The sequence below is a fragment of the Oncorhynchus mykiss genome, chromosome 13, assembly GCF_013265735.2.
Source record: "Oncorhynchus mykiss isolate Arlee chromosome 13, USDA_OmykA_1.1, whole genome shotgun sequence".
NCBI classification, from domain to species: Eukaryota; Metazoa; Chordata; class Actinopteri; order Salmoniformes; family Salmonidae; genus Oncorhynchus; species Oncorhynchus mykiss.
Genome location: NC_048577.1, coordinates 20,941,154 through 20,965,896, shown reverse-complemented (window position 1 = coordinate 20,965,896; position 24,743 = coordinate 20,941,154). Strand labels below are relative to the sequence as shown.

Genomic DNA, 24,743 nt, shown 5'->3' with positions numbered 1-24,743 from the left:
ATCCTAGAGGAAAACCTGGTTCTGTCTGCTTTCCACCGGACACTGGGAGATGAATTCACCTTTCAGCAGGACAATAACCTAAAACACAAGGCCAAATCTATACTGATTACCAAGAAGACAGTAAAAGTTCCTGAGTGGCAAAACTTGAAAATGTCAGTAAATTTGCTAAAATTTCAAAAAGCATGTTTTCACTTTGTCATTATGGGGTATTGTGTGAAAACAACATACAATTAATCCATTTTGAATTCATGTTGTAACACGGCAAAATGTGGAATAAGTTAAGGGGTATGAATACTTTCTGAAGGCACTGTATCATTCATGGTTGTGAAAATGCGAATCGGAGTCAATATTTCATCATTTGATACAAAACTAAATACATCTGTATCCTGTTATGTTGCAGTCCAAACCATAGACACACTGTACCATGCATCATTGCTACAAACTCAGCGTTTTTAAAAACTGCTGCTTCAGAGAAAGAGAAGAAGACGGCATTAAGTAAGTAAACCACTTCCCGCCGGTCTGTCTGTGGCCTCTGTTTGTCAGTTGATTTGAAGTCACTCCACCAACATGCTGTGACAGGAAAGGAATTAACTGAGAGAGGGAAAAAAATAAAAACCTTTAGAAGAAGAGGCTGATAAAACTGTGAAGAGCAGTGATGTTGGATTGGATTTAATCAGTGTTTTCATTGGCATGACAGACAACAGTTAACGAGTGTTTCCTCTCATTTGGCAAAAGTAAGAGGACCAGCTATGTATTTGGGCACCACTGAGCTTTGATAAGGCACCTACACTGCCTGTAACATGCAGTAGATGAAAGGATATGATACTGTTTTGTAAATTGTGGTCTCTTGACAATTGAGAATTGAACTGACACTGAAGGTTAGACATAAACAGGTTATAGTAGATTAAGTATGCATAACAACATACAATCTGTGCTATAGAGACCTGTTGCCTGTTGCCAGTAGTTTACGTAGGATGACATTGGAGCCTACATGGTGACCAGACCAGTGACAATAATGACCATTGCAATGGTACCAGATGCCACTGTGTCACCATGGGGTCAATAAGATGGGTGACATGTCATTTTTAACAAGCAATCTAATAAGCAAGTAGTCTACTGTATTGTAAGTGACCAGCTACTAGTAATGCATCAGTGCATTGCGACATAATTCATTCGTTTTTATTTTATTTGACAGGTCAAAGGCTTTGAATAAAAGTTTTCCTGAGAGTAAGTTGCGGTGGGCAAACATTAGAGCCATTTGAAATGCAAGTATTAGGCACTGAGACAACCCCAAATGATGTAACAAGAGGGTTCAAAGAGTTGTCAACTTTCTCATGGGTCCGAATGTTGTAATGTAAGTGAGCCATGCCCATGTACACTTCCTGACCTCCAGCCGCGCGAGCGCATCTTCAAAGGGGAAAACACACACCGAAAGAGGGCGGAGCCTGCGAAAAGAAAAAGATACTTAACCTATTATAAACTTTGCCACCACTGAGTACGCTTACCTGTATGTGGAAGCGTTGTCTCGTCTCACCTGAACCGCCCGAGATGGAGGGAACTGTATGATATACGAGGATATCTATTTATTTATTCGATTTAATTTTTTTTACCGAAGGCTTTTAGTTGACTTCTGCCGAGGTGGTTTATTTATTTTCATACCAGTGAATATAATAGACTACAAAAAAGCTATTCCTACATCGCGTCGGAATAGAACTACGGGCACCATTGTGTAAACAGGTAGCTATATATTTTTCAATATAAACGTTTTTGATTCATAAGCATCGCATTGTTTACCCACGAGGTAACCGTTGCGTTGTATTTTTGTGTGTGTAGTGGAACAATATCGAAGTGACGGGTACATCCTTTTGACAGTTGCATGAACAATGAAACAGAGGACTGTACCTGGAATATCTAGAACCACTTGAAATAAAGGGATATGGCAAATATTTAAGTATTTGTTTTTAAGAAAAAGTAAGAAAAAAATATTGGAAATATCTGTATAAGTATTTATTATCTTCAATGTGTATTTTAATTTAGATTTGGAAATACATATTTCAATTCATAATTTGTAATGAGTCATGAATATATTATATATATATGTGCCCAAATAATATATATATTATTGTAAGCCTAATTCAAATTCATTCCCTACTCATGGAAAGGATTGGCTTTGAGTGACAGGTTGTGCATTTGATACCATATTTGAAAATAGTATAATTTGTACAATTTGCATCAAAATAAAGTAGAATAAAATAGACATTTGAATAGATCTCCTTTCCAGTTTGAGTTAATATTTAGGTGAATGTTTCCTGGTCACAGATGAAACATAAAGCAGGTGGTAAAGAGGCCCTAAAAGGTTGTTGAATGTCTCATATTTTGATGTGTTTTCACGACCCCAAAGACCTCGATTTAGAATTTGGTTATCCCACACAGGGGTATTCATTTTGATTGAGGGAAACAATTAGTACCAGTAATCTGTATGCTTTGTTGAAAAACACTGAGGATCACCATCAAAACCAACAATCAAAATAAACAAAAAAGCATTTTAGGTACTTTTTTTAATAGTATTTTTTTTATTTTTTACAATGAATGGAATTCCAGTGGTTAGAATATGTTATAGTGAATTGTTTTTACAATTTTTTATAGGAGAGTAGCCTATCTTGCACTCTCTCATACAATATATTCCAATGCTGTAGTAGACTACAAAACCACAGTATGAATGTTATGGTGACTGAAATGCATAAAGAAGTGACTTTTAGTTGACAAAAATAAGACAACATTACGTCATGCCTCATATAGACCTGTGTAGGCCTATGAGTGCAAGCTGATTCTCTTTAACCCAGATTGAGCCAAGACATTCAGGACCTTGATAATGTATGTGTAATCAACAGGGGCAGGGAACAACCCATTCACTGAAAGTGAATGATATGATCCTAGATGATTTTAAGTACAAAAACAAGAAACAAGAAATCACGAAGTGTCAGAACGAATCCAGTTGACAACCCAAATAACACTGTATCAGAAATCCAAATGCAATATAATGCGTATATACACCAAAAACAATATATACAGCAGTAGATCGAGAATCCAGTATATAAATAAAAACAGTGTAACAAAAATGCAATGTACAGTAGTAGATACGGAGCCTTCAGAAAGTGTTCACACCCCTTGACTTTTTCCACATTATTGTTATGTTACAGCCTGCATTTAACATTTATTCCATTTAGATTTTGTGTCACTGGCCTACACACAATATCCCATAATGTCAAAGTGGAATTATGTTTTTAGAAATGTAATTTTTTTTTAAATAAAAAAAAAGCTGAAATGTCTTGTGTCAATAAGTATATTGTGGCAAGCCTAAATAAGTTCAGGGGTAAAAATGTGCTTAACAAGTCACATAATAACTTGCAGGGATTCACTCGGTGTGCAATAATAGTGTTTAACATGATTTTTGAATGACTACCTCATCTCTGTACCCCACATACAATTATCTTTAAGGTCCCTCAGTCGAGCAGTGAATTTCGAACACAGATTCAAGCACAAAGACCAGGGAGGTTTTCCAATGCCTCGCAAAGAAGGGCACCTCTTGGTAGAAGGGTAAACATTTAAAAAAGCAGACATTGAATAACTCTTTGAGCATGGTGAAGTTATTGATTACACTTTGGATGGTGTATCAATACACCCAGTCATTACAAAGATACAGGCGTCCTTCCTAACACAGTTGCTGGAGAGGAAGGAACCCGCTCAGGGATTTCACCATGAGGCCAATGGTGACTTTAAAACAGTTACAGAGTTGAATGGCTGTGATAGGAGAAACATTTGGATGTATCAACAACATTGTAGTTACTCCACATTACTAACCTAAATGACAGAATAAAACTATTCCAAAACATACTAAAGTAAAACTGCAAGAAAGGTGGCCAAAAACGTTATGTCCTGAATATAAAGCCATAAGACTTCTGAACAGGCAATCAAATGGCCACCCAAACTATTTGCATTGTGTCCCCCCCTCCAACCCCTCTTTTACGCTGCTGCTACTCTCTGTTTATCTTATATGCATAGTAACTTTAACTATACATTCATGTACATACTACCTCAATTAGCCTGACTAACCGGTGCCCCCCGCACATTGGCTACCCGGACTATCTGCACTTTAAAATTGCACTGTTGGTTAGGGCCTGTAAGTAAGCACTTCATTGTAAGCTCTACACCTGTTGTATTCAGCGTTCGTGACAAATAAACTTTGATTTGATATGATCACGTTTGTGGCAAATCCAATACAATACATCACTAAGTACCACTCTTCATATTTTCAAGAAAGGTGGTGGCTGCATCATGTTATGGGTATGCTTGTCATGGGCAAGGACTAGGGAGTTTTTTAGGATAAAAATTAACAGAATATAGCTAAGCACAGACAATATCCTTGAGAAAAACCTGGTTTAGTGTGCTTTCCAACAGAGACTGGGAGACAAATTAACCTTTCAGCAAGACTGTAACCTTATAACATACAAATATACTTACCAATATGACATTGAATGTTCCTGAGTAGCCTAGCTCCAGTTTTGACCTAAATCGACTTGAAACTCTATGGCAAGACTTAAAAATGTCTGTCTAGCAATGATCAACAACCAACTTGACAGAGCTTGAAGAATTTTAAAAATAATAATGTGCCAATATCGTACAATCCAGGTGTTTAAAACTCTTAGAGACTTACACAGAAATATTCACAGCTGTAATCGCTGCCAAAGGTGATTCTAACATGTATTGACTCAGGAATGTGAATTCTTATGTAAATTAGATATTTCTATATTTAATTTTCAATACATTTTCTATAGATTTCTAAAAACATTTTTTCACTTTGTCATTATGGAGTATTGTGTGTAGATGGGTTAGAAAATGTAATATTTCATCAATTTTGAATTCAGGCTGTAACACAACAAAATGTGAAATAAATCAAGGGGTGTGAATACTTTCTGAAGGCACTTTATATTACAATGAGCTATATGAAGAATACAGTATATGAATACACAGAGTAAACAAAAGTATAAAATAAACGGTCCAATGTTTAATGTCTCTATATACATGGGACAGCAGCATTGGCTGTGTGTGTGTGTGTGTGTATGTGTTTGGGTGTGTGTTTGTGAGTATGGGCGTATGCATGTGTGAGTCTATTTGTGAGTACAGGAGTCTGCGTGTTTATGAGGTGTGTGTGTGTGTCTATCTTTGTCTTTTACTACAGAAGATGGCTCGATGGCTGTTGAACAGTCTGATGGCCTGGAGATAGAAGCTGTTTTTCAGTCCTTCTGTCCCAGCTTTGATGCACCTGTACTGTCTCTGTCTGCTAGATGTTAGCAGAGTGAATAGACTGTGACTCGGGCGCCCCGGTGATATGTTGTGCGGACCGCACCACCCTAGAGAGCGATTCCGTTGAGGGCGGTGCAGTTGCCGTACTAAGCGGTGATGCGGCCTGACAGAATGCTCTCGATGGTGCATCTGTAAAAGTTTGTGAGGGTCTTAGGGCCATGCGGATTTATTTCAGCCATCTGAGGTTGTATAGATGCTGTTGCGCCTTCACCACGGTGCCGGTGTGGTGGGATCATTTCAGGTCCTCGGTGATGTGCACACCAAGGAACTTGAAGCTTTTGACACTCTTCACTGTGGCCCCGATCAACTCCTTTGTTTTTTTGTTTTTTTTTACGTTGAAGGAGAGGCTATTTTCCTGGCACCACTCCGCCAGGCTCTAACCTCCTCACAGTACACTGTCAAGGCAGGTTTCCATTGGACCAGGTTTGTTCGACAAAAACAATGTTGAGTAAATCATTGCGACGTGTGTAAAAGAAGCGGCAGTAATAAGCACATTTTTCGAATGATCGACAACGTTTTTATCCATTCGACGGGCGGATATGTATTTTGTCTAACTTTCTTTATTGTGACAAATGATGATGATGGAAACTTGTGTTTTTCAAATGAATGATGATTGACAAATAATTGTTTATTATCATCACTTAACTATATAGCTCTTCAACCACTTCCTGTTATTCGAAGTAGGGGTGCCGAGGGTGCTGCAGCCCCCCTATGATAAATAGAAATTGAAAAACAAATAAAACATTTTAGAAATCACAAAATGATATTACTCCTGTGTGAACTAGGGCTTTATTACTCCTGTGTGAGCGAACCCCCAAAAATACTCCTCAGTACACGTTCCATAGCTACTGGTGGGTTCGAGTAGATTACTGATCAATCCGTGTATGATAGGCCTACACTATAATCGCTATACTAGCCCTACTTGTGTAAACTCAACCTTGGAGATCAATTTAGGGCTTATTGTTAATAAACAGCTAAAATACTTACCTCAAACATAGGTGTTTAAGAAGGATACCCTCATTTGTTATTAAGTGTATGGGACTTTCGGGGCCAACCCAACCAGAGCACTTGAACTTCTAAATGACATTTAAACGTCAAAGTTGACAGGCAATATGCCTCAGAGGACCCTAAAGCCTCACGGTGAGTTTTCCCATTCAATAACCATTGAAACGTAAAGATGTATTCCAAGTTTATGTTGTAGCCTAATACAATGAGACAGGAGGTGTCATATCACTCGTGTACTCTATGTCCAGCTGTCAACACATGGATTGTGCTCCTCTGTGTAGACCTGTCTCGATATGAGTCATGATGATTTATTGACACGCTAGTTGAGACACTTCCTCTACTCCGTCTTCACATTTGGATTGAGTATTTGAATTGGAATTTCATGTCTGTGCAAGACTGTTTACAAATCTGCTCACATTTGGACACATAATGCGTAACATTGACAACATTTGATGTAAAACCACATGAACATACAACAAATCAAGGTTGTTTCATTTGTTTCATTTGTCTGTGAAACTAGTAGACAAACAGCTGTCAGACAGTCACTATCCTACAGGGTCACCAACGTATTTCCGTAGGTGTATGAGATTGCTTGTTGCCACTTTCACTATCAATCCTCATCTGTATTTTAATGACATTTTCCTGTCTAAGTCTTCTATGTCTTGGAACCTGTAACGTTATATCACATATCAGACTAAACCACAAGATTTTCTCAGCTCAAAAAACCATTCAAACACAAACACAGATATTTAGCAGTAGGAGTACAGATACTTCATACAGTAATGACAATTCCAAATGTCTGTGTTTGATAGAAACACATTTTGGATGGTAAAAAGAAAAGTATGGAGAATCCACAAGCTCCGGTCCAGCATCAGTTTTTATTCATGGTTGTGACAGTAAACATTGGGAATCTTATTCTGCTATTATATCGTATTTGTACTTTTCCCTTTACTGGCTGAATCGGAACGATAACCAACATGGAATAACCCCAAAGTCAGTTCGTCATCTACCGTGATGCGTTTCTCCCCCGGAGCATCTTCTCCTCTCTAGCAGACTAGTAAAACTGGTGGTGGTGGGGGGGGGGGGGGGGGGGGGGGGGGGCTGTGCTGGGTCTTGGCAGGGCAGAGCCTCCTCTGTCTCTGGCAGAATAGTAAACCGGGGACTGTGTTAGGTCTTGGTCGGGCAGGTTTTACGATGCAGCCCTGTCGTCCTGCACCTTCCTCCTCCCCGGCTCCCCTCCCCCAGGGGCCCCATGCCAGCTGTTACTCTCAGGATACTCTCTAGTGTTCCAGACACTTTTGTGAATGGAGGAGGTTCGGCCACTCTCTTATTTGTTTACAGGGCTATTATATCAGAGAGCGAACGAGAGGAGGGGGAAGAGAGAGAAAAATAGGGGGACGCTTCACGCCACGGTGCATCTGACTCACATTCCCCCAAAATTACAGAGCATCGGCGGAGCTCTGGCTCCAGGGCGACGTGAAATAAATCAGCTTGACCTTTAACACCAGACCTCTAATTCTGGAATTCCAAACTAATTGCTTTACGATTTCATTCCAACTCAAGAGCATCTCCTCTCTAGTGTCTGAAGAGGGCCATGGGAAGACCAGTCCAAAGCATAGCTCGTAATCCTGTTGGTCTTCAAGGCATTGTTTGTTGTCTCAGCAAATTGAAAATCAATTGAAGGGATCAGCGCTTGAGTTGTGCCCGTGCTCATTGGTAGGGAGTACCCGCACCCCAAATGTTCTATTGCTTGAGTACCAGTACCTTCACTACCGTTCAAAAGTTTGGGGTCACTTAGAAATGTCCTTGTTTTTGAAAGAAAAGCACATTTTTTGTCCATTAAAATAACATCAAATTGATCAGAAATACAGTGTAGGCATTGTTAATGTTGTAAATGACTATTGTAGCTGGAAACGGCAGATCTTTTATGGAATATCTACATAGGCGTATAGAGGCCCATTATCAGCAACCATCACTCCTGTGTTCCAATGGCACGTTATGTTAGCTAATCCAAGTTTATAATTTTAAAAGGCTAATTTATCATTGCAAAACCCTTTTGCAATTATGTTAGCACAGCTAAAAATGGTTGTTCTGATTAAAGAAGCAATAGAACTGGCCTTTAGACTAGTTGAGTATCTGGAGCATCAGCATTTGTGGGATCGATTACAGGCTCAAAATGGCCAGAAACAAAGAACTTTCTTCTGAAACTTGTCAGTCTATTCTTGTTCTGAGAAATGAAGGCTATTCAATGCGAGAAATTGCCAAGGAACTGAAGATCTCGTACAATGATGTGTACTACTCCCTTCACAGAACAGCGCAAACTGTCTCTAACCAGAATAGAAAGAGGAGTGGGAGGCCCCGGTGTACAATTGAGCAAGAGGACAAGTACATTAGAGTGTCTAGTTTGAGAAACAGATGCCACACAAGTCAACTCAACTGGCAGCTTCATTAAATAGTACCCGTAAAACACCAGTCTCAACGTCAACAGTGAAGAGGCGGCTCCGGGATGCTGACCTTCAATTTGATGTTATTTTAATTGACAAAAAAACTTGCTTTTCTTTCAAAAACAAGGACATTTCTAAGTGACCCCAAACTTTTGAACGGTAGTTTACCTTGTATTGATACCTTTTCCATTCCATTTCAAGCACTGGAAGGGATGAGAGTGAATCTAAATCTCACAAGTTGTAGGCTATCTTTGCAAAGTTTCTGTATGTTGTGGAAATAGCTTGCTCAACCTGGCTTCAATGGTTTGGGACAGGAGACAGGTCTACCATTAAACCTTGACCCTTCTATTGAAGCTTGATTGTCTGGGTGGCTAATGCTGTATGGTCTCTCTCTCCCAGATATGGTATCACAACCTATGATCTTTAGATGAAAAAGATAGTAACCTCTTCAGACCCAGACTGCTTTCTGGTTTCCTGCAGTCAAAATAATTTTTACTTATCATTTTGGGCCAGAACATTTTTGGAATCATTTTTTTGTGTTTTGAAGCAAGTAAAGCGTCTCCTGTCGATTGAGTTACAGCTTTTTGGCAAAAAAAAATGTCTCTCGACTCCAATTTTAACAGGTGCATTCCGTCACCTCTCAAAATTCCAAGGTAACCTAATTTGCGGGGTGTATATTTTAGCATTGTTCTGGTCCACTGGAGTTTACGCACCGCAGAGCAGTGGGGACAAGATGCTGACTGTCTTCGAGCATGCTGCCCTAATTATATGGATAAAGTCATCGTTCTTGTGTTATTGTTGGACTTGTGTTCGCAGGCTCCTGAAAGCCGTCAGCCAGCAACTGTTGATGCATGCTGCCGCCAGTGTGTAGGAGGCGGGCGTTTTGTTTTTTAGCCCAACGTCTCTTTTTTTTGTTAGTCGCCTCGAAGGGATGTTGTTGTAAATCATGTGTGATTCATAAAAAAAACAGGTTGTTCCGTCTGCTAGGCTTCATCTCCGAAAATCTCAGAGACGTACAAATACTGTAGATCTTGGCCCGCAGCCATTACCTCCCTGGATCTTCTTCCTTTTCACCCCCCCATCTCTGCACGGGGCTGTTCCTGTCAACACTCCTCTCTCTCTTTCTCGCTCTCCTCCTCCTTCCTCCGCCACATTTCGCATTTCTCTCCACTCTGCCTCTGCCTCTTCATAGGGCCGCTGAAGTTGTTTTCTTTAGCTTTCTCTTTGACTGTCCTCCGCCATGGGAAGTACCTGGCATCGGATGCATTTGGCAGGTTTCTGTCCGGACACGTTTCCCCTCGTCTCCTTCCCCTCATTCCGTCAGCTCTCTCCTCGGCCACGCAGCGTGAGAACTGGGGTGGGGTGTCCATGGAGACGGGGGCGTGTCTGTTGGGCTACATTGTAGCCATTTGGCTAGAAGCAGTAGTCATCTTACAAGAATTTACTACACCATTTTACAATTTGACAATCCGTTTTTTTTTGCCAACAGGTCAGTAATCGTGAATAAGGATCCTCAAGCTCTCCATCCAGCAATGTGGTAGTCTACACATCTTCACCCAGTTATCAATTAGCACACCACACCCCAGACCCACCTGGCCACCGCTCACTCCTCACCAGACTCAGCCTTCAACACCAGTATCCCACAGACAGCAGCTGGTCTCATGGCCCACCCCTATGAACCCTGGTTACGGACAGCACCCCCTGGTGGCAGCTCAGACGAGATGAACGTTCCCTCATGGTGGGACCTCCACACCGGGCCAGGGAGCTGGATGGACCTGCAGGCGGGCCAGGGTGTGGGCTTACAGGCAGTTGGTCAGAGCTCCATGGGACTGCAGTCCTCCCTGGGGCCTTACGGCTCCGAGCCCCAGCTGTGTACTCCTGCTCAGCTAGCCCAGCTGGCCCCAGCCTCACACTCAGCTCACTCTCACCTCTTCCCCCAGGATGGCTTCAAGATGGAGCCACTGGGAGGACCTGAGCTCCTGCAGCCGGAGTCGTACTCCCTGGAGGAGCCACAGGAGGGTGCCGCCTCGGTCCGGCCCAAGCCCCAGCGCCGCTCTGCCTCTAGGGGCTCGGGCCAGTCTGTGTGCCGGTGCCCCAACTGTGTCCACGCCGAGCAGATGGGCCAGAGCACTGACGACGACCGGAGGAAACACATGCACAACTGCCACATCCCGGGCTGCGGCAAGGCCTACGCCAAGACCTCCCACCTGAAGGCCCACCTGCGCTGGCACAGCGGGGACCGGCCCTTCGTCTGCAACTGGCTCTTCTGCGGCAAGCGCTTCACACGCTCCGACGAACTTCAGCGACACCTGCAGACGCACACCGGCACCAAGAAGTTCAGCTGCACCATGTGCCCCCGCGTGTTCATGCGCAACGACCACCTGGCCAAGCACATGCGCACACACGAGTCTCCCTCCGGGCCAGGGGAGGAGAGGATGTATGGAGAGGGGGGCAGGATGGGGAAGAGCTTTGACACACCTTCTCCTCAGCCCTCCCACGCCACTGCCTCTGACACAGAGGCACCCCTTAAGCAGCCAAAATGTGAGAAAGACCCCTCTGGGACAGGACAGTCCAGCTAACTGTATCCCGTCCACATCTGGAATGCTATACAGATAATGTACAGTCAGTGGGCTACTATCAGCCCCTTTCTATCAGACAGAGAATCCATAGTTTATAATACATGTAGTTCAGTGGAGGTAGAATCATAGGGGGTCTTATATTGTAAATTGATAGTTTATTTCTACCAGATGCATTGAACAACATAAGGCAACAAAGGCGCGTCTGATTTTAAGAATGCATCATATCACATATAACAGCACCATACAGCATAGACAGACATAAAACCAAAGAGTCCAAAGCAATTACCCGTATGTTACATCACCAACAGAGGACAAGCTGTCAAGTGCCTTGCTGGAAGGATATCCATCTAAGGAATGTTCTCTTCCATTTACATGGCAACCAAGTGGCAACCGAGCCAGAGCCAAAGCTTGCTAGCTGCTAGGACTTCCATTGCTGCTACTGCTATTATGCCATCCATCCACAGAGACTTTGGGAACGAGTTAAACTGAAGATGGTGCTTGATGCGTTTACAGTAAAACTACTAGCTACTCGGAGAGAGATTTATTTCCATGGAAGCCATCAAACTCTCCAGTCTCCACTGCACACATCGAACTGAATTTAAGGCAATGGAAGTAGAGGGTTAGAATATGTTGGTATGTGGTGTTGACTGCCTTTCCCCACCCTTTAACCCACCCCCTTGCCTTGCTGTGTATAATATACTGTATGTGAGTGTATGAACATGTCACCGGGAACATTTCCACACTGTATTTTTTGGTTTTGACCACGCACAATGTTGGCGTCAACCTTTTGCCCAAAGAGCACCACAGTAAAGCACCACTGTAATTCAGTTTGGTGCGGTATGTGGGCGGTGCAATTAAAAAATGGCTGCTTTTGCTCAATAGACGTGCAGAGATGTCCCACTGCAGCACATTGTGGCATGGAATTCACACTCCGTGTTTTATGTCAACAACATACATGTTCTGTTTAATGTACAGTAAGAAGACGTGATTTGTGTTATCAATGCATTTCACTTGGATGCCCCGCCCCCGGATGTGTCATCGTGTTCAAATGTCCCTCAACTGTGACTGACAAGCACCGCTGCTCGTCTTTTGACACTCCTTTATCTCAGCTCCTGGAGGTGTGAATGTCACATGATGGCAGCGTATCTCATTCACGGGAAATGTGTCATTCCCTGGTCTTGTCCCCGATAGTGTACGATCCACACAATACCACGTTCACACTCCACGGAACCCACTGTGGTAACACTTGACGGGGATTTCCTCGGGGACAAAAGACAGGCTGGATACATCACTACTCACGAAGGGTACGCCAGACTGAAATGTGAGCTGGACTGAAGTCCCTCATTGAGAGGAACTTAGGTAAACCATATTTTGTCTCAACAACAACTTCCAGGATAAGCAACAATTCCTCCCTGTTCAAGCAAAAAGCCAAAAACAGATGGAGTGGAATTCTTTGGAAACCATTTTGATATTAATAGTCATAAATAATAATTTATATCTTGATAGAAGATGCACTTTGATCAAGTTTTCGGAATCCAGTCTAGACCTTTCTAAATAGGCTTAGGCCTGTGTGCCGTGGTTTAGGCTTCTTAGCTTATTGTGCTCACTGTAAAACAAATTGGCCTTGTTAGGAAAGCATTGTTGTATTTTGAATAGTGACTTAGTCAAAATGTGCTTAAAAGGGTCTAAGCTGAGGTTTAGCTATGTAGAGATTTATTGGAGCCCCCTTTAGACATATCCCTAAATAAAATAAAACATAATGGTTTTTGATGGTTTACTTGCATTTTGTTAATCAAATGTGATGAAAGGACATCACCTTGAGACTCGATCTATTGCAAATCACTTGGGGCCCGATTCAGACTTAGGAAATGTACGCCTTTCCTATGCACTTCACAGTAGTTGGTATTCAGTCTTACCTTATGCAGGTGCTGTTCCCTTACGCGTGCTGAATACATTTAATTAAACTGCTGAAAACCCTGCCACTTGCTGGCCAATAGATTTTGTTATGGAGTTTTCTTTCAATAGGGGTTTCCAGTACATTTATCTAAAGCACCCCTTTAAATGTGGTGTACCTTTAAATTCAAATTTTCTCGACAGACTCATTAGAATAAATGGATAGAACAGTTCAGAATATTAGGGATCAACGAAAGAAAGCCATGTATTCATCTCCTTTTCAGCACCAATTGGTGGAGCTTATATATTATTTAGGGTTAGGAAAGTATTTATGAATAAACAGTGGTGGAAATAATATCCAGTTGTCATACTTGAGTAAAAGTAAAGATAACTTAATAGAAAATGACTCAAGTAAAAATGAAAGTCACCCAGTAAAATACTACTTGAGTAAAATTCTAAAAGTATTTGGTTTGAAATATACTTAAGAATTAAAAGTCAATTTAATGAGTCAAATATACTTAAGTGTCAAAAGTTAAAGTTAAAGTGTAATAAATTTCAAATTCCTTATATTAAGCAAACCAGATGGCACAATTTTCATGTTTTTTCATTTTAAAGATAGCTAGGGACACACTCCAACACTCAGACATCACACATATGAAGAATTTGAGTCCGCCAGGTCAGAGGCAGTAGAGATGAGCAGGGATGTTCTCTTGATAGGTGTGTGAATTGGACCATTTTCCCTTTTCTTTCATTCAAAATGTAATGAGTACTTTTGGGTGTCAGGGAAAGTGTATGGAAGTAAAAGTAAAAGTTGTCAAAAATATAAATAGTAAAGTAAAGAAGTAAAGTATTTTTACTTAAGTACTTTACACCACTGTGGATCATTAAAAAAAAAAAACAGGTTTGGAGAGCCTCCACTCAATAAATATATTGATGAATCAAAAATACAGTGGTTTGATTTATCCTGAAAGTTGCCAAATTCCGTGGTTCAATTCTGAAATATTTGAAAGTGAGAAAAGTGTACAATAGGGGTTGAACAGTAGTCCTATAAATCTATCCTAATAATCCTCACTAATCATGTAACTTTGATGATAGCGGTCCATTTGTCGTAAACTGTGCACCAGGCTCCAGATTTAAACTGCTACATATGGTCTGCGTTCCATAATGATTAAAATAGGCTACATGTCCCGAATGATTGCCCAATTTGTAATACGGTAGCCTAATATGATCCACTATTGCTAGCTATCCTCAGGAACAACCACACAAACTTGACAGAGGCAAAAAAAGTAAACAAACGATGTCATGGGAAGATGCTAAATGTACAGTATGTACAGTGACTGTCAACAGAGAGTGGCTAATATTAAAACAGATTGGAAAAAATACAGTAAAAAATCTGGGTTTATAATTCAAACATTCTAAAAGTCATAAATCAACTCAGTAGGTTTGGCGCTATAAAGTAATTTGCGGATGGCCACAGAAGCCTATAGCTTGGGTCTCCAAACTTCACCCTTGCAAGTTACAGTATAAGGCCAGCATTTCATAAACTTCACCGTGGAAAAGATGATAGGCTAGGTTGATACACTTCAGTTTGCTGCCATACGACTGGTTTCACATTTGTCTCCAGCTATCACAAGGTAAAATAGATTTAAAACAATTGTCACTTGTATTTACAATCCCCTTATCCAAACGGCTTACTCATTTACCTAGCTTTAATCAAAAGCTCTTATCAATTTGTAAATTACAGTGCATGGAGAATTGTGTTACTTCTATCAGAAAAAATAAAGTAGATGTTGTTTCACTTGGAACCAACAGGTAGCTCGACCTTATTCATCATGTCATCGGGTAAAGGGGGTGGAATTATGAGGGAATTAGGTCAAGACAAGGTTAGAATATGGTGTTTCTGAGGGCCTCCTAAGTGGCGCAGCATCTAAGGCACTGCATCACAATGCTAAAGGTGTCACTACAGACCCGGGTTCGATCTTGGGCTGTATCACAACCGCCCGTGATCGGAAGTCCCATAGGGCGGCGCACAACTGGCCCAGCGTCGCCTGGGTTAGGGGAGGGTTTGGCTGGGCGGGGGGGGCTCATTGCGCTCTAGCGACTCCTTGTGACGGGCTGGGTGCCTGCAGGCTGAGCTCGGTTGTCAGTTGAACAGTGTTTTCTCTGACACATTGGTGCGGCTGGCTTCCGGGTTAAGCAAGAGGGTGTTAAGAAGTGCTGTTTGGCGGGTCATGTTTCGGAGGACGCATAACTCGACCTTTGCCTCCTGAGCTCGTTGGTGAGTTTCAGCGATGAGACAAGATTGAAATGGGGGAGAAAAGAAATACAAAAAATAATACAAAAATAAAAATAATATGGGGTATGGGGTCTCCACTACACCTTCATTTGTTTTATGTCTACCTAAACAAATAGCAAGTGAATAGCATGCTATTCTCATGCCTAAATTCAAGGTCAGAATACGTGTAGAGAGAAAAGTGCATAAAAAGGGAATTAAATTCCCTTCTACACGCACTTAAATCGGGTTGGAATTTCCCCCTTGTAGCTTTGCGTTTCCAATAGGCCTACCTAGGAACACTTGATACATGTATTAAATAGGCCTACTGGCTATCTCTATTATCATCAGAAATGCTATTATTGAGTTGTATGTGTTAGATAGGAGCAGATTGAAGATGATTAAAATATTAATTAAATGATCTTATTTTATTGATTACAGTAGTATGTTGTCGCAGTAGATATGAATTTAAACAATATTTTGTAATAATTTAAGTACTGCTGCCTGGTTTTAAGACTTGCTTGTAATTTTAATAGAGAAATGTTCTTTATGGAAATAAAACGAGACATATCACTAAGTAGTATGTTGTTTATTTATTCAGTACTTCATCATAATTTATTATAAGATGCACTGCTAGAACCAGCTTGTGTGTGTGTGTGTGTGTGTGTGTGTGTGTGTGTGTGTGTGTGTGTGTGTGTGTGAGAGAGAGAGAGAGAGAGCTTTAAACGGATCAGAGAGCATTTTCATGGCTACTTTTTGGAAAACAGTTCCACAATGCTGCGCTGTTGAACGCATTCTGGGAGTAAGAGGAGACATGGAGATGTCTTAAAGAGAAAAGGGGAGTCAGGAGAAGCAATGGATGCAGAGTTTTCTATGTTTGAGATGACAAGGGAGTTGGAGAGCTGTGGAGAAGATAAAGTGTGTTATACGATGTTTAAGCATGCACTGGACATTGTGTTGGAAACAGTGTTAGGGTGGTATAATAAGGTGTGGAAGACTGGGGTGATACCTGCTGGGTGGAAACGTGCGGTGATATTGCTGTTTGTAAAACCAGGTAAAGATCCCACTAGGGCGGGCAGTTATAGGCCTACCGCACTGACAAACAACATGTGTAAATTGATGGAAAAGATGGTAGTGAGTAGAATAATGTATTTCTTGGGATTTATGGGTTTGATGAGCTTAGCACAGAGTAGGTTCAGGACAGTGGAGGCTGGTGGGAGGTGATATAGGAGGACAGGTTCATTGTAATGAATGGAATTGGATAAATGGAATGGAGTCAAACATGGTTACCATGAGCCTGTCCTCCTATAGCTCCTCCCACCAGCCTCTTCTCGTTCAGTAGAGGGAGGTCTGCCATGGATGCCCTGGTGACAGTTAGTACAGAGATAACCAAGGCCCTGACAATAAAAGAGGTGATGAGGGTTGTGTATTTTGACATTGAAAAAGCTTACAATATCACGTGGAGGGAAGGGTTGTTGATCCAGTTGAGTGCATTGGGAATTGGGGGACGTCTGTAAAACTGGATCATGGATTTCCTGTTTGATCGAGTCATACGGGTGAGGGTGGAGTTAGAATTGTCAATGCGGTTTGAAGTGGATCATGGTACTCCTCAGGGAAGTGTGGTTAGTCCGATGTTGTTCACCCTGATGATAGATGACAGATTTAAGGAGGTGGGACAGGGAGAAGAAAGACAGAAGGAAGGAAGACGGACAGGTCGGATAGGCTTGGTGCTGTTAATGAGACTGGAAAGGATGGGAGTGGTGGGAAGCTTTTGTTGGGTTCCTCCCCATGTGGGTGTGGAGGGTAATGAGAAGGCCAATGTGGTGACTAAGAGTGCTGTGAGGAGAGAGGGGGTAGATATTCAGGTCCCACTGGGCTGCTGGGAAGTCAAGTCCTTGATCCGGGCAAAAGGGCTCCATTTTGGCAAAGGGAATGGGATGCTAGTAGTAAGGGGAGGCCATTTTATTGTGTGTATCGGTCAGGTGGGGAGTATGGGATGTAGGACAGAGTAAAATTGTGTGGAGTAGACTACGATTTGGGAACACAGGTTTGAATGCCATGTTGTGGATAATAGGGAGACATGAAACAGGTCTGTGTGATGAGTGCTTAGTAGAGGAAACGGTGGAGCCTGTGTTGATATTTTGAGAATTGTATGATGTAGATAGGGAGAGATGGTGTGAAAGGGTCAGAGAGGTTGGACAGGGTTGGGGTTGGTGGTGTAGTGGGGGAGGAAAGGGGGGGAAGTGATGTCTAGGGGTCAATTTCACTTTCTTAGAGGAACAGGACTAACGAAGGGAATTTAATATACTGTAGTTAGGCCGTGATTGGCCTTACACTTCAGTACAGTAGGTGGCGGTGTATGCTCCTTGAAAGTTGGATGCGATCCGCCAACCCAATCCCCAAGAAGAAGATGAAGCCGAAGAAGAATTACGCACTCTTGAACAACCGGAAAAAAATAATCAGAAAGGCCGGAAGTACTATGAAAAACACATCACGCTAACCTAGCATGCAATTGTCGATGTTATTTAGATAATAACAGACATTTGTTTTGTCAAGTACAATAACCACATAGGTAGAGAACACGTTTATTCACATCTTATTTCTCAATTGGACGATCTAAGTCAAGATGGGAGGAGGTGACCTCGTAAGTATGAGCAAATTATTAGCGTACAAAGCTAACGTTAGCGCTTAACTAACTAACTAATTTAGCTAGCTACGCATGTTTGTTTTGTTTATGTCTAGCAAGCTAACTAACTCATCACAAAACCACCTTGATTCACCTACTGCCAACTTCTGAACTAGTGTTTAGTGAAGCGAAACGCCATCACTGCCACGACAACGATGGCTAGTTGGCGTAACTAGTTAACTAAGTTGACCACCTAACTAAATAAAGTTTTGAAGGTGTGCTTATTTTATATTTTTCCAGTTATGTTGTCACACAACTACTTAGCTAGTTAACGTTACTCAGACGTAGTAAATCCTTACCTTCCCAGAAGAACAATTGGAATTCAGAAATGGTTGTATTGATCAATTGTAGCGATCTTTACCTGTTTTGTTTAATTATATCGAATATCACTTTCCCTCATCTCTGTCAGAACTTGAAGAAAAGCTGGCATCCCCAGACTATGAAAAACATAGAGCGGGTGTGGAAGGCTGAACAGAAGCACGAGGCTGAGGCGAAGAAGATCGAGGAGCTTCAGAAGGAGCTGAGAGAGGAACGAGCTCGAGAAGATATCACCAGATTCGCTCAGCAGACTGGGGCTTTAAAGTAATGCTCACCTCACCGACCCTTATGATGAGGAGGAAGTAATAGGTCTCACCTTGATAGAGAAACCACTGTCCTGTCTAGGTTTAAAAATCAAACGAGAGCAATTTAAGTGTGCCCTCTCACCACAGACAAATGGACAGAGATACTCCCCTTGGATGCAGTCACTAACACTCAACTGCTTTTTTGTTGTTGTTTTACAGGAAAAAAGATGACCGGTTGGACTGGATGTACCAGGGGCCAGGTGGTCAGGTGTCTCGTGATGAGTACCTGCTGGGCCGCCCCATCGACAAGCAGATTACCCAGCAGTTTGAGGAGCCAGAGAATGGTCCATCCGAACAAACCGGCCTCCTGCCTGGCTCAATCTTCAACCCCTCCACCCCTGCATCCAACCTCGACATGGCCGCCAAGATCAGAGAGGATCCGCTGTTTGATATCAAGTCAGTCACTCTGGTCTCTTTCTTTACCATTTAGTGTGTCCATCTAGCAACTGTTATACCATACACTGATGTTCTGCTGTTAGCCAAGAGCTGATTATAATGACACATGTCTTATTTTTCAAGGAAACGAGAGGAGGAGAAAAGGAGGGAGGTCTTGACAAACCCAGTGAAAATGAAGAAGATCAAAGAAATGGTAAATTGGATGGCTCCAATAAAACTGCAATGAAATCAGTTTCAGCCTGCTGTAGTAATAGCTGGGTTCTAAAGTAGCAACCGTTTTTCACTTTTTATTTTCTTTCAGCTGCGTCAGAATCTTGAAAAGAAAAAGAAGAGGAAGAAGGACAAGAAGGAGAAAAGGGAAGAGAAGGAGAGGAGAAAGGAGAAGAAGCATAAGAGAAGGAGCTTGAGCTCAAGCTCTGAGGATGAAGACAAAAAACACAGGTGCACCTAACTTCAATAGATGTTTCTTGGGAGCAGTAAACAGATGCCAATATGATCAGATGTTCAGTTGAACTGTTTTGATCTTTAAGCATTTTGTGATAGTTTACAAATCTAGCTCGCAGCTTCTATTGTTGATGGCAATGGGGTAGATTGTGTGTTTAATCCTATCAGTCCTTAGACCCCAGCAAAATTCGGCTTTTAATTAGGATTTATCTGATTTACATTTATCTGCATGTCTAGCCCTTATATTTAGCCTCTCAGTGAAGTGTTTTACTATTTTCTTTTCAGGACAACCAGGGCTACATGTAGAACACAAAACAATTTGTCATAAGTAGTTGCGTTAATTGACAAATGTCCATAAAGAAATAAGGTTTGCCGAAGCAAAAACCTGATAAAAAAATTAATTTCTATTAATGCTGCAAGTACAGAAATTGTTTGCTCACTGGGAAATGGATAGTCAGTGACAACTATGTGAGCTTATTACAGTATTATAGACACTGTCCTGGGATTTCCTATGATCTTCTATGTAGAAGAACCTCTTACCTTCTAATGACTCCTTTTGTAGCTTGTGAGCGTCAGAACAAAACTTGTTACATGTGCGTGTTCAGGAGCCTTTCATAGATGGGTAGCTGAAACCATTCGGACTCTACAGACATTCGCACTTATCTCACAAACACCGCTCTAGCTCAGCCGCCGTTAATAATCACACAGACTAATGGTTAGCACCTACGGATGCAGAATAAATAGATTCATCCAATGGTACAACCCATAAGTATGTAGCTCAAACACGCAATGTTTAAAAGGGTTAGAAGTACAAACTCATTGGGTTAACTGAGTGATGTATCTTTACTTAGGCACCATTCTAAAGAGGAATCCAAAGAAACAACCCACTCACATTCCCACCACCGCAATGTCCCAGCTGGCTATGGACTACAGGTCAGTACGGCTCAATCTTTATATATTGACAATGACACCATGAACGTTGTTATCTTAGTCCAATCAATTCAAAGTTATTTAAATCCTCCTGAGAGAGATGTGAACCGCTCATCGCCTAATTTCTCTCCTCAGTTTCCAGCTGGGAGGCATCATCAGTCCTCGAAGCCCCCCAACCACTCGAGGCACCGTTCTCAGGAGAGGAGCTGCTCTCGATCGCCTCAAAGGACAGATGGGAACCGCCATCATTCCTCTCACAGGACAGACAACCATTCCTCTAACAGGACAGACAACCACTCCTCTCACAAATCAGAGAACCACTCATCCCATAGGACAGACCAGTTCAAAGTTCCACAGTTCCAGCGTCCCAAAGCCCCCAGCCCACAGAAAGATCGCTACCAGAGGCGTCAGAGCAGTACCACCAAGTAAGAGTCCACAGCACCTGTTTATACAAGTATCACACTTGGGTTCAATCATTGGTGAACTAATGGTAATCGAACAACCCCATCCTAAAGTGTTTTCTTATCCCTATATTTATCTTTGTGATATTCTCTTAGATGTCTCTCTGCTGAAGAGCTGGAGAAGAAGAGGAGAGAGATGATGGACTTTGCCAAACAGAGAGACGAAGAGCGTGAAATCAACATTAGAAGTTACAAACGGCAGGATGAGAAGGAGCGGGAGAAAGAGAAAGGCGGCAAGCATGACCGCAACGCTGGCTTTATCCAGTAAGTATCTCGCTGACTGACGTGCACACATTAGTGCACGTATGGCATGCTTACTCTGGCTGTTGTCTGGTCCTCTAAAAGTGTTGTGTCCTTCCCTGCAGTAACATGAAGCTGGAGAGTGCGTCCACCTCATCCTTGGAGGACCGAGTCAAGAGAAACATCCACTCCATACAGAGGACCCCCGCATCCCTGGAGAAGAATTTCATGAGGAGATGAGAACTAGAAGAAGCAGGAATGGGTTGATGGAGGAGAGAGTAAAAAATATGCACCAGCTACCACACTGAAATATCTGCACCGGTTTGCCAGGACTGCCAACTCATTTATATTTTAATAAACAAAACAGACACTGCAGAGGCACCATGCATTTGCACTCAGGCCCTGTGAAACTGCCCCTTAGTCATTGCCCTGACTAAAGAAATGCAAAGGATCCTCTGTAATGGCAAAAGTTACCCGTGCCATTCACCAGCAACATACTCACCTTTATAGAATGAGCAACCTTGGATTTGTTTTAAGTGGAAATTGTATATTGTGTTCTCTATAATGGTTAGAATTATTCAAACTTTTATCACACACACACAACCCTTTTGTAAATGATGTTCCTTGGATATCTTTAGTGTATTGCTGTAAAGGAGAAGAATTGTGGATCTTAATAAAAAATTGTTCCTAAAGTTCTTTGAGTTGGGGACTAACAAACTAAATAACGTCTTTGAGTTGACATGTGTTGTTGTATGTGATGCTGATTACTGCTTTGATGCACCTTCAGAGAACTACGATAATTGAAAATGTCCTATGAAGACGAAATACAGAAATTCTCAGGCACACTGTCACCAGCATCATCATAAAGTAGACATACATTTTTGAATGACTATCGTGGAACCCTTTTGGTTTTATAGGATGATAATAATGCTGGATTTAAGTGTAGCCCATCTCCAGTGTTTTGGTGTTTCAGTCACAGGCTCATAGCTTACTGTACTGTAACTTGTCTTTATTTCCATTATTGATTCGCTTTCGCACGCTTCAAACAAACTATGAACATTTGCACACTCCCCCAACACAACCGTCAATGATATCAACGGTGGCCACCCATAACTTTTTTACAGACCCAATCATCGTGTAGTACAGAATGACGTAACAAACAGCAAGGTTGACTGTTTTCCGGCTGTTCCAAATCGTGTAGTCACTGTGGGATTGTTATCCGCAGTCATTAAAAATAGTGAACATTTACAAGATATTTCAAGGGCTAAGGAAGACACCTCAACGTATTCACAATGGTAAGATTGTCAATAAATAATGTATGCATGTAGCTAGTACTTGTGGTCCGTAGATTGGTTTGTAAAACTAGCTCAGCTAACGTTAGCAACCGGCTGCCTAATCATTTGGTAGCAAGCTAAATGCTAGCTAACGTTAGCTAGCCATGCCAAAAGTCACCTGCAATGGTAACTAACTTGTTCAACGAAAATATAACTAGCGTTTGGCATTTTCCAAACGTTTCTACCACATTAACTCGCAACCTAGTTTGCTATAAACTGGATTATTGTCGCTAACGATAGTCTGTGAATGAGCTGACAAGCTAATGTTAGTACTAGCTATCTGAAGAGGGATAAAACAACCTCATTCAACTTGGGAGTCTGTTGATGGAAGTTTATAATCTTGACGTTCCTAGCTAATAGTTATGTCAATGTTTCTACTGATTCACCAATGTTTCAAGTGATGGTCACCCGTCAAAGTTATTAACTCAATAGTTAAGTGATGGAAACCATGTTGTTTGGGTTTTGAAATTGTCCCCGTCACGATTGCTACTTAACTTCTATCCCTCGTCTCCTTCCTTGTATTCCATCCCCAGTCTATTATGTCCTATAATGGTGGCGCCGTCATGGCGATGAAGGGTAAGCAATGTGTAGCCATTGCAGCAGATCGGAGATTCGGTGTACAGGCTCAGATGGTGACCACCGACTTCCAAAAGATCTTTCCCATGGGAGACAGACTCTACATTGGCCTGGCTGGTCTGGCTACTGACGTGCAGACAGTGTAAGTGTGCCTTGGTCCATCAGTGCACCTTGTATCTCCCAAGTTCTGGAGTATTTGGATGGTCAGTGCAACTGATCGGCTATGCAGGTGATATTAAATATCCACTCTATTTCTTGAACAGTTCCCAGAGGCTCAAGTTCAGATTGAACCTCTATGAGCTGAAGGAGGGGCGTCAGATCAAACCTAAGACATTCATGAGCATGGTCTCCAACCTGCTCTATGAGAGGAGGTGAGTTCACTGATGTGAAGAAGCACAGTATTTCATATACAAGTCTACACTTCCGCCTGGGTGGCAAGTCTGTGACTGATCAAACGTGAATCCGTTGTCTCAGATTTGGGCCATACTACATTGAGCCTGTGATCGCTGGTCTGGACCCCAAGACCTTTGAGCCATTCATCTGCTCCCTGGACCTGATTGGCTGCCCCATGGTGACAGAGGACTTTGTTGTGAGCGGCACTTGCTCAGAGCAGATGTACGGCATGTGTGAATCTCTCTGGGAGCCAGACATGGTAGGTTATTGTGTCCTGTATTGTAAGATAATACATTGAGTGTGATAGTTGACTGTCTCTGACTGTCTTTATTTACAATGGTTATTTTTGACACCTGCAGGAACCAGAGGACCTGTTTGAGACCATCTCCCAAGCCATGCTGAATGCAGTGGACAGGGATGCCGTTTCAGGCATGGGTGTCGTCGTGCAAGTCATGTAAGCACAGTTATACTTTTCCTTTCCCACTGCCTACATTTTGGATGAAATAGTTCCTAATTTGTAATTAATCTGAGGATTCATACAAATGACATGACATTTAGATGGTGATCTTTAGTAATGCTCTGGTCAATGTTGTAGTGACAGTACCTTGATTTGACTTATTTTGACAGTGAGAAGGACAAGATCACCACACGTACCCTGAAGGCCCGAATGGATTAAAGCTCCTCTCCCTCTGCTGCTTCAACCCCTCATCTCTACCAATTCCCACTATTTTGTATGAAAATGATAAACACTGCGTGTACTGTTTTTCTTAAGATACTGTTCAATAAAATTAATGACTATTAGTGTTACAATGACTCTGGTTTGCCATTTCAGAGCAAGTAATGAAAGATGAGTGCTTAACACTATCAGATTATGATAACTGTGGATTAATAAAACCGGGAAATCTGCAGCCTAATTCCGTAATCTCATGAGAAGAATAGTTTCCAGGGACTAATTTGAATGAATTGAGCGGCTAAACAGCTATTGTCTAACACCTGTCTCATGCGGAAATTTTGCTGCGCTCTCGATACAGAATAGGTCATTATAATAACTTAATTTGAAACCACCTCTACAAGGCATGAAGGAATGATCTTTGTTAGTCAAA

The 24,743-nt window shown here is 41.9% G+C and overlaps 3 protein-coding genes across 3 annotated transcripts; all 3 read left to right on the top strand.

Moving 5' to 3' along the window:
- The first annotated feature begins 1,506 nt into the window (after nucleotides 1-1,506).
- LOC110485911 (transcription factor Sp6-like) lies at nucleotides 1,507-14,078 on the top strand. The gene is made up of 2 exons (XM_021557137.2): nucleotides 1,507-1,737; nucleotides 10,303-14,078. The coding sequence occupies exon 2, from the start codon at nucleotides 10,475-10,477 to the stop codon at nucleotides 11,390-11,392; it is 918 nt and encodes a 305-aa protein (XP_021412812.1). The 5' UTR covers nucleotides 1,507-1,737; nucleotides 10,303-10,474; the 3' UTR covers nucleotides 11,393-14,078.
- Nucleotides 14,079-17,989: 3,911 nt separating this feature from the next.
- Nucleotides 17,990-22,062, top strand: LOC110485910 (pre-mRNA-splicing factor CWC25 homolog). The gene is made up of 9 exons (XM_021557136.2): nucleotides 17,990-18,201; nucleotides 18,653-18,825; nucleotides 19,026-19,262; nucleotides 19,386-19,455; nucleotides 19,564-19,703; nucleotides 20,558-20,639; nucleotides 20,772-21,061; nucleotides 21,194-21,361; nucleotides 21,463-22,062. The coding sequence occupies exons 1-9, from the start codon at nucleotides 18,184-18,186 to the stop codon at nucleotides 21,575-21,577; spliced, it is 1,293 nt and encodes a 430-aa protein (XP_021412811.2). The 5' UTR covers nucleotides 17,990-18,183; the 3' UTR covers nucleotides 21,578-22,062.
- A 494-nt stretch (nucleotides 22,063-22,556) lies between these two features.
- Nucleotides 22,557-24,447, top strand: LOC100135869 (proteasome subunit C10-11). Its single transcript, NM_001124250.1, is given in 6 exon segments — nucleotides 22,557-22,632; nucleotides 23,205-23,389; nucleotides 23,511-23,618; nucleotides 23,722-23,899; nucleotides 24,000-24,094; nucleotides 24,268-24,447. Coding segments are annotated over 6 exon segments (618 nt in total). The 5' UTR covers nucleotides 22,557-22,629; the 3' UTR covers nucleotides 24,317-24,447.
- The last annotated feature ends 296 nt before the right edge of the window (nucleotides 24,448-24,743 follow it).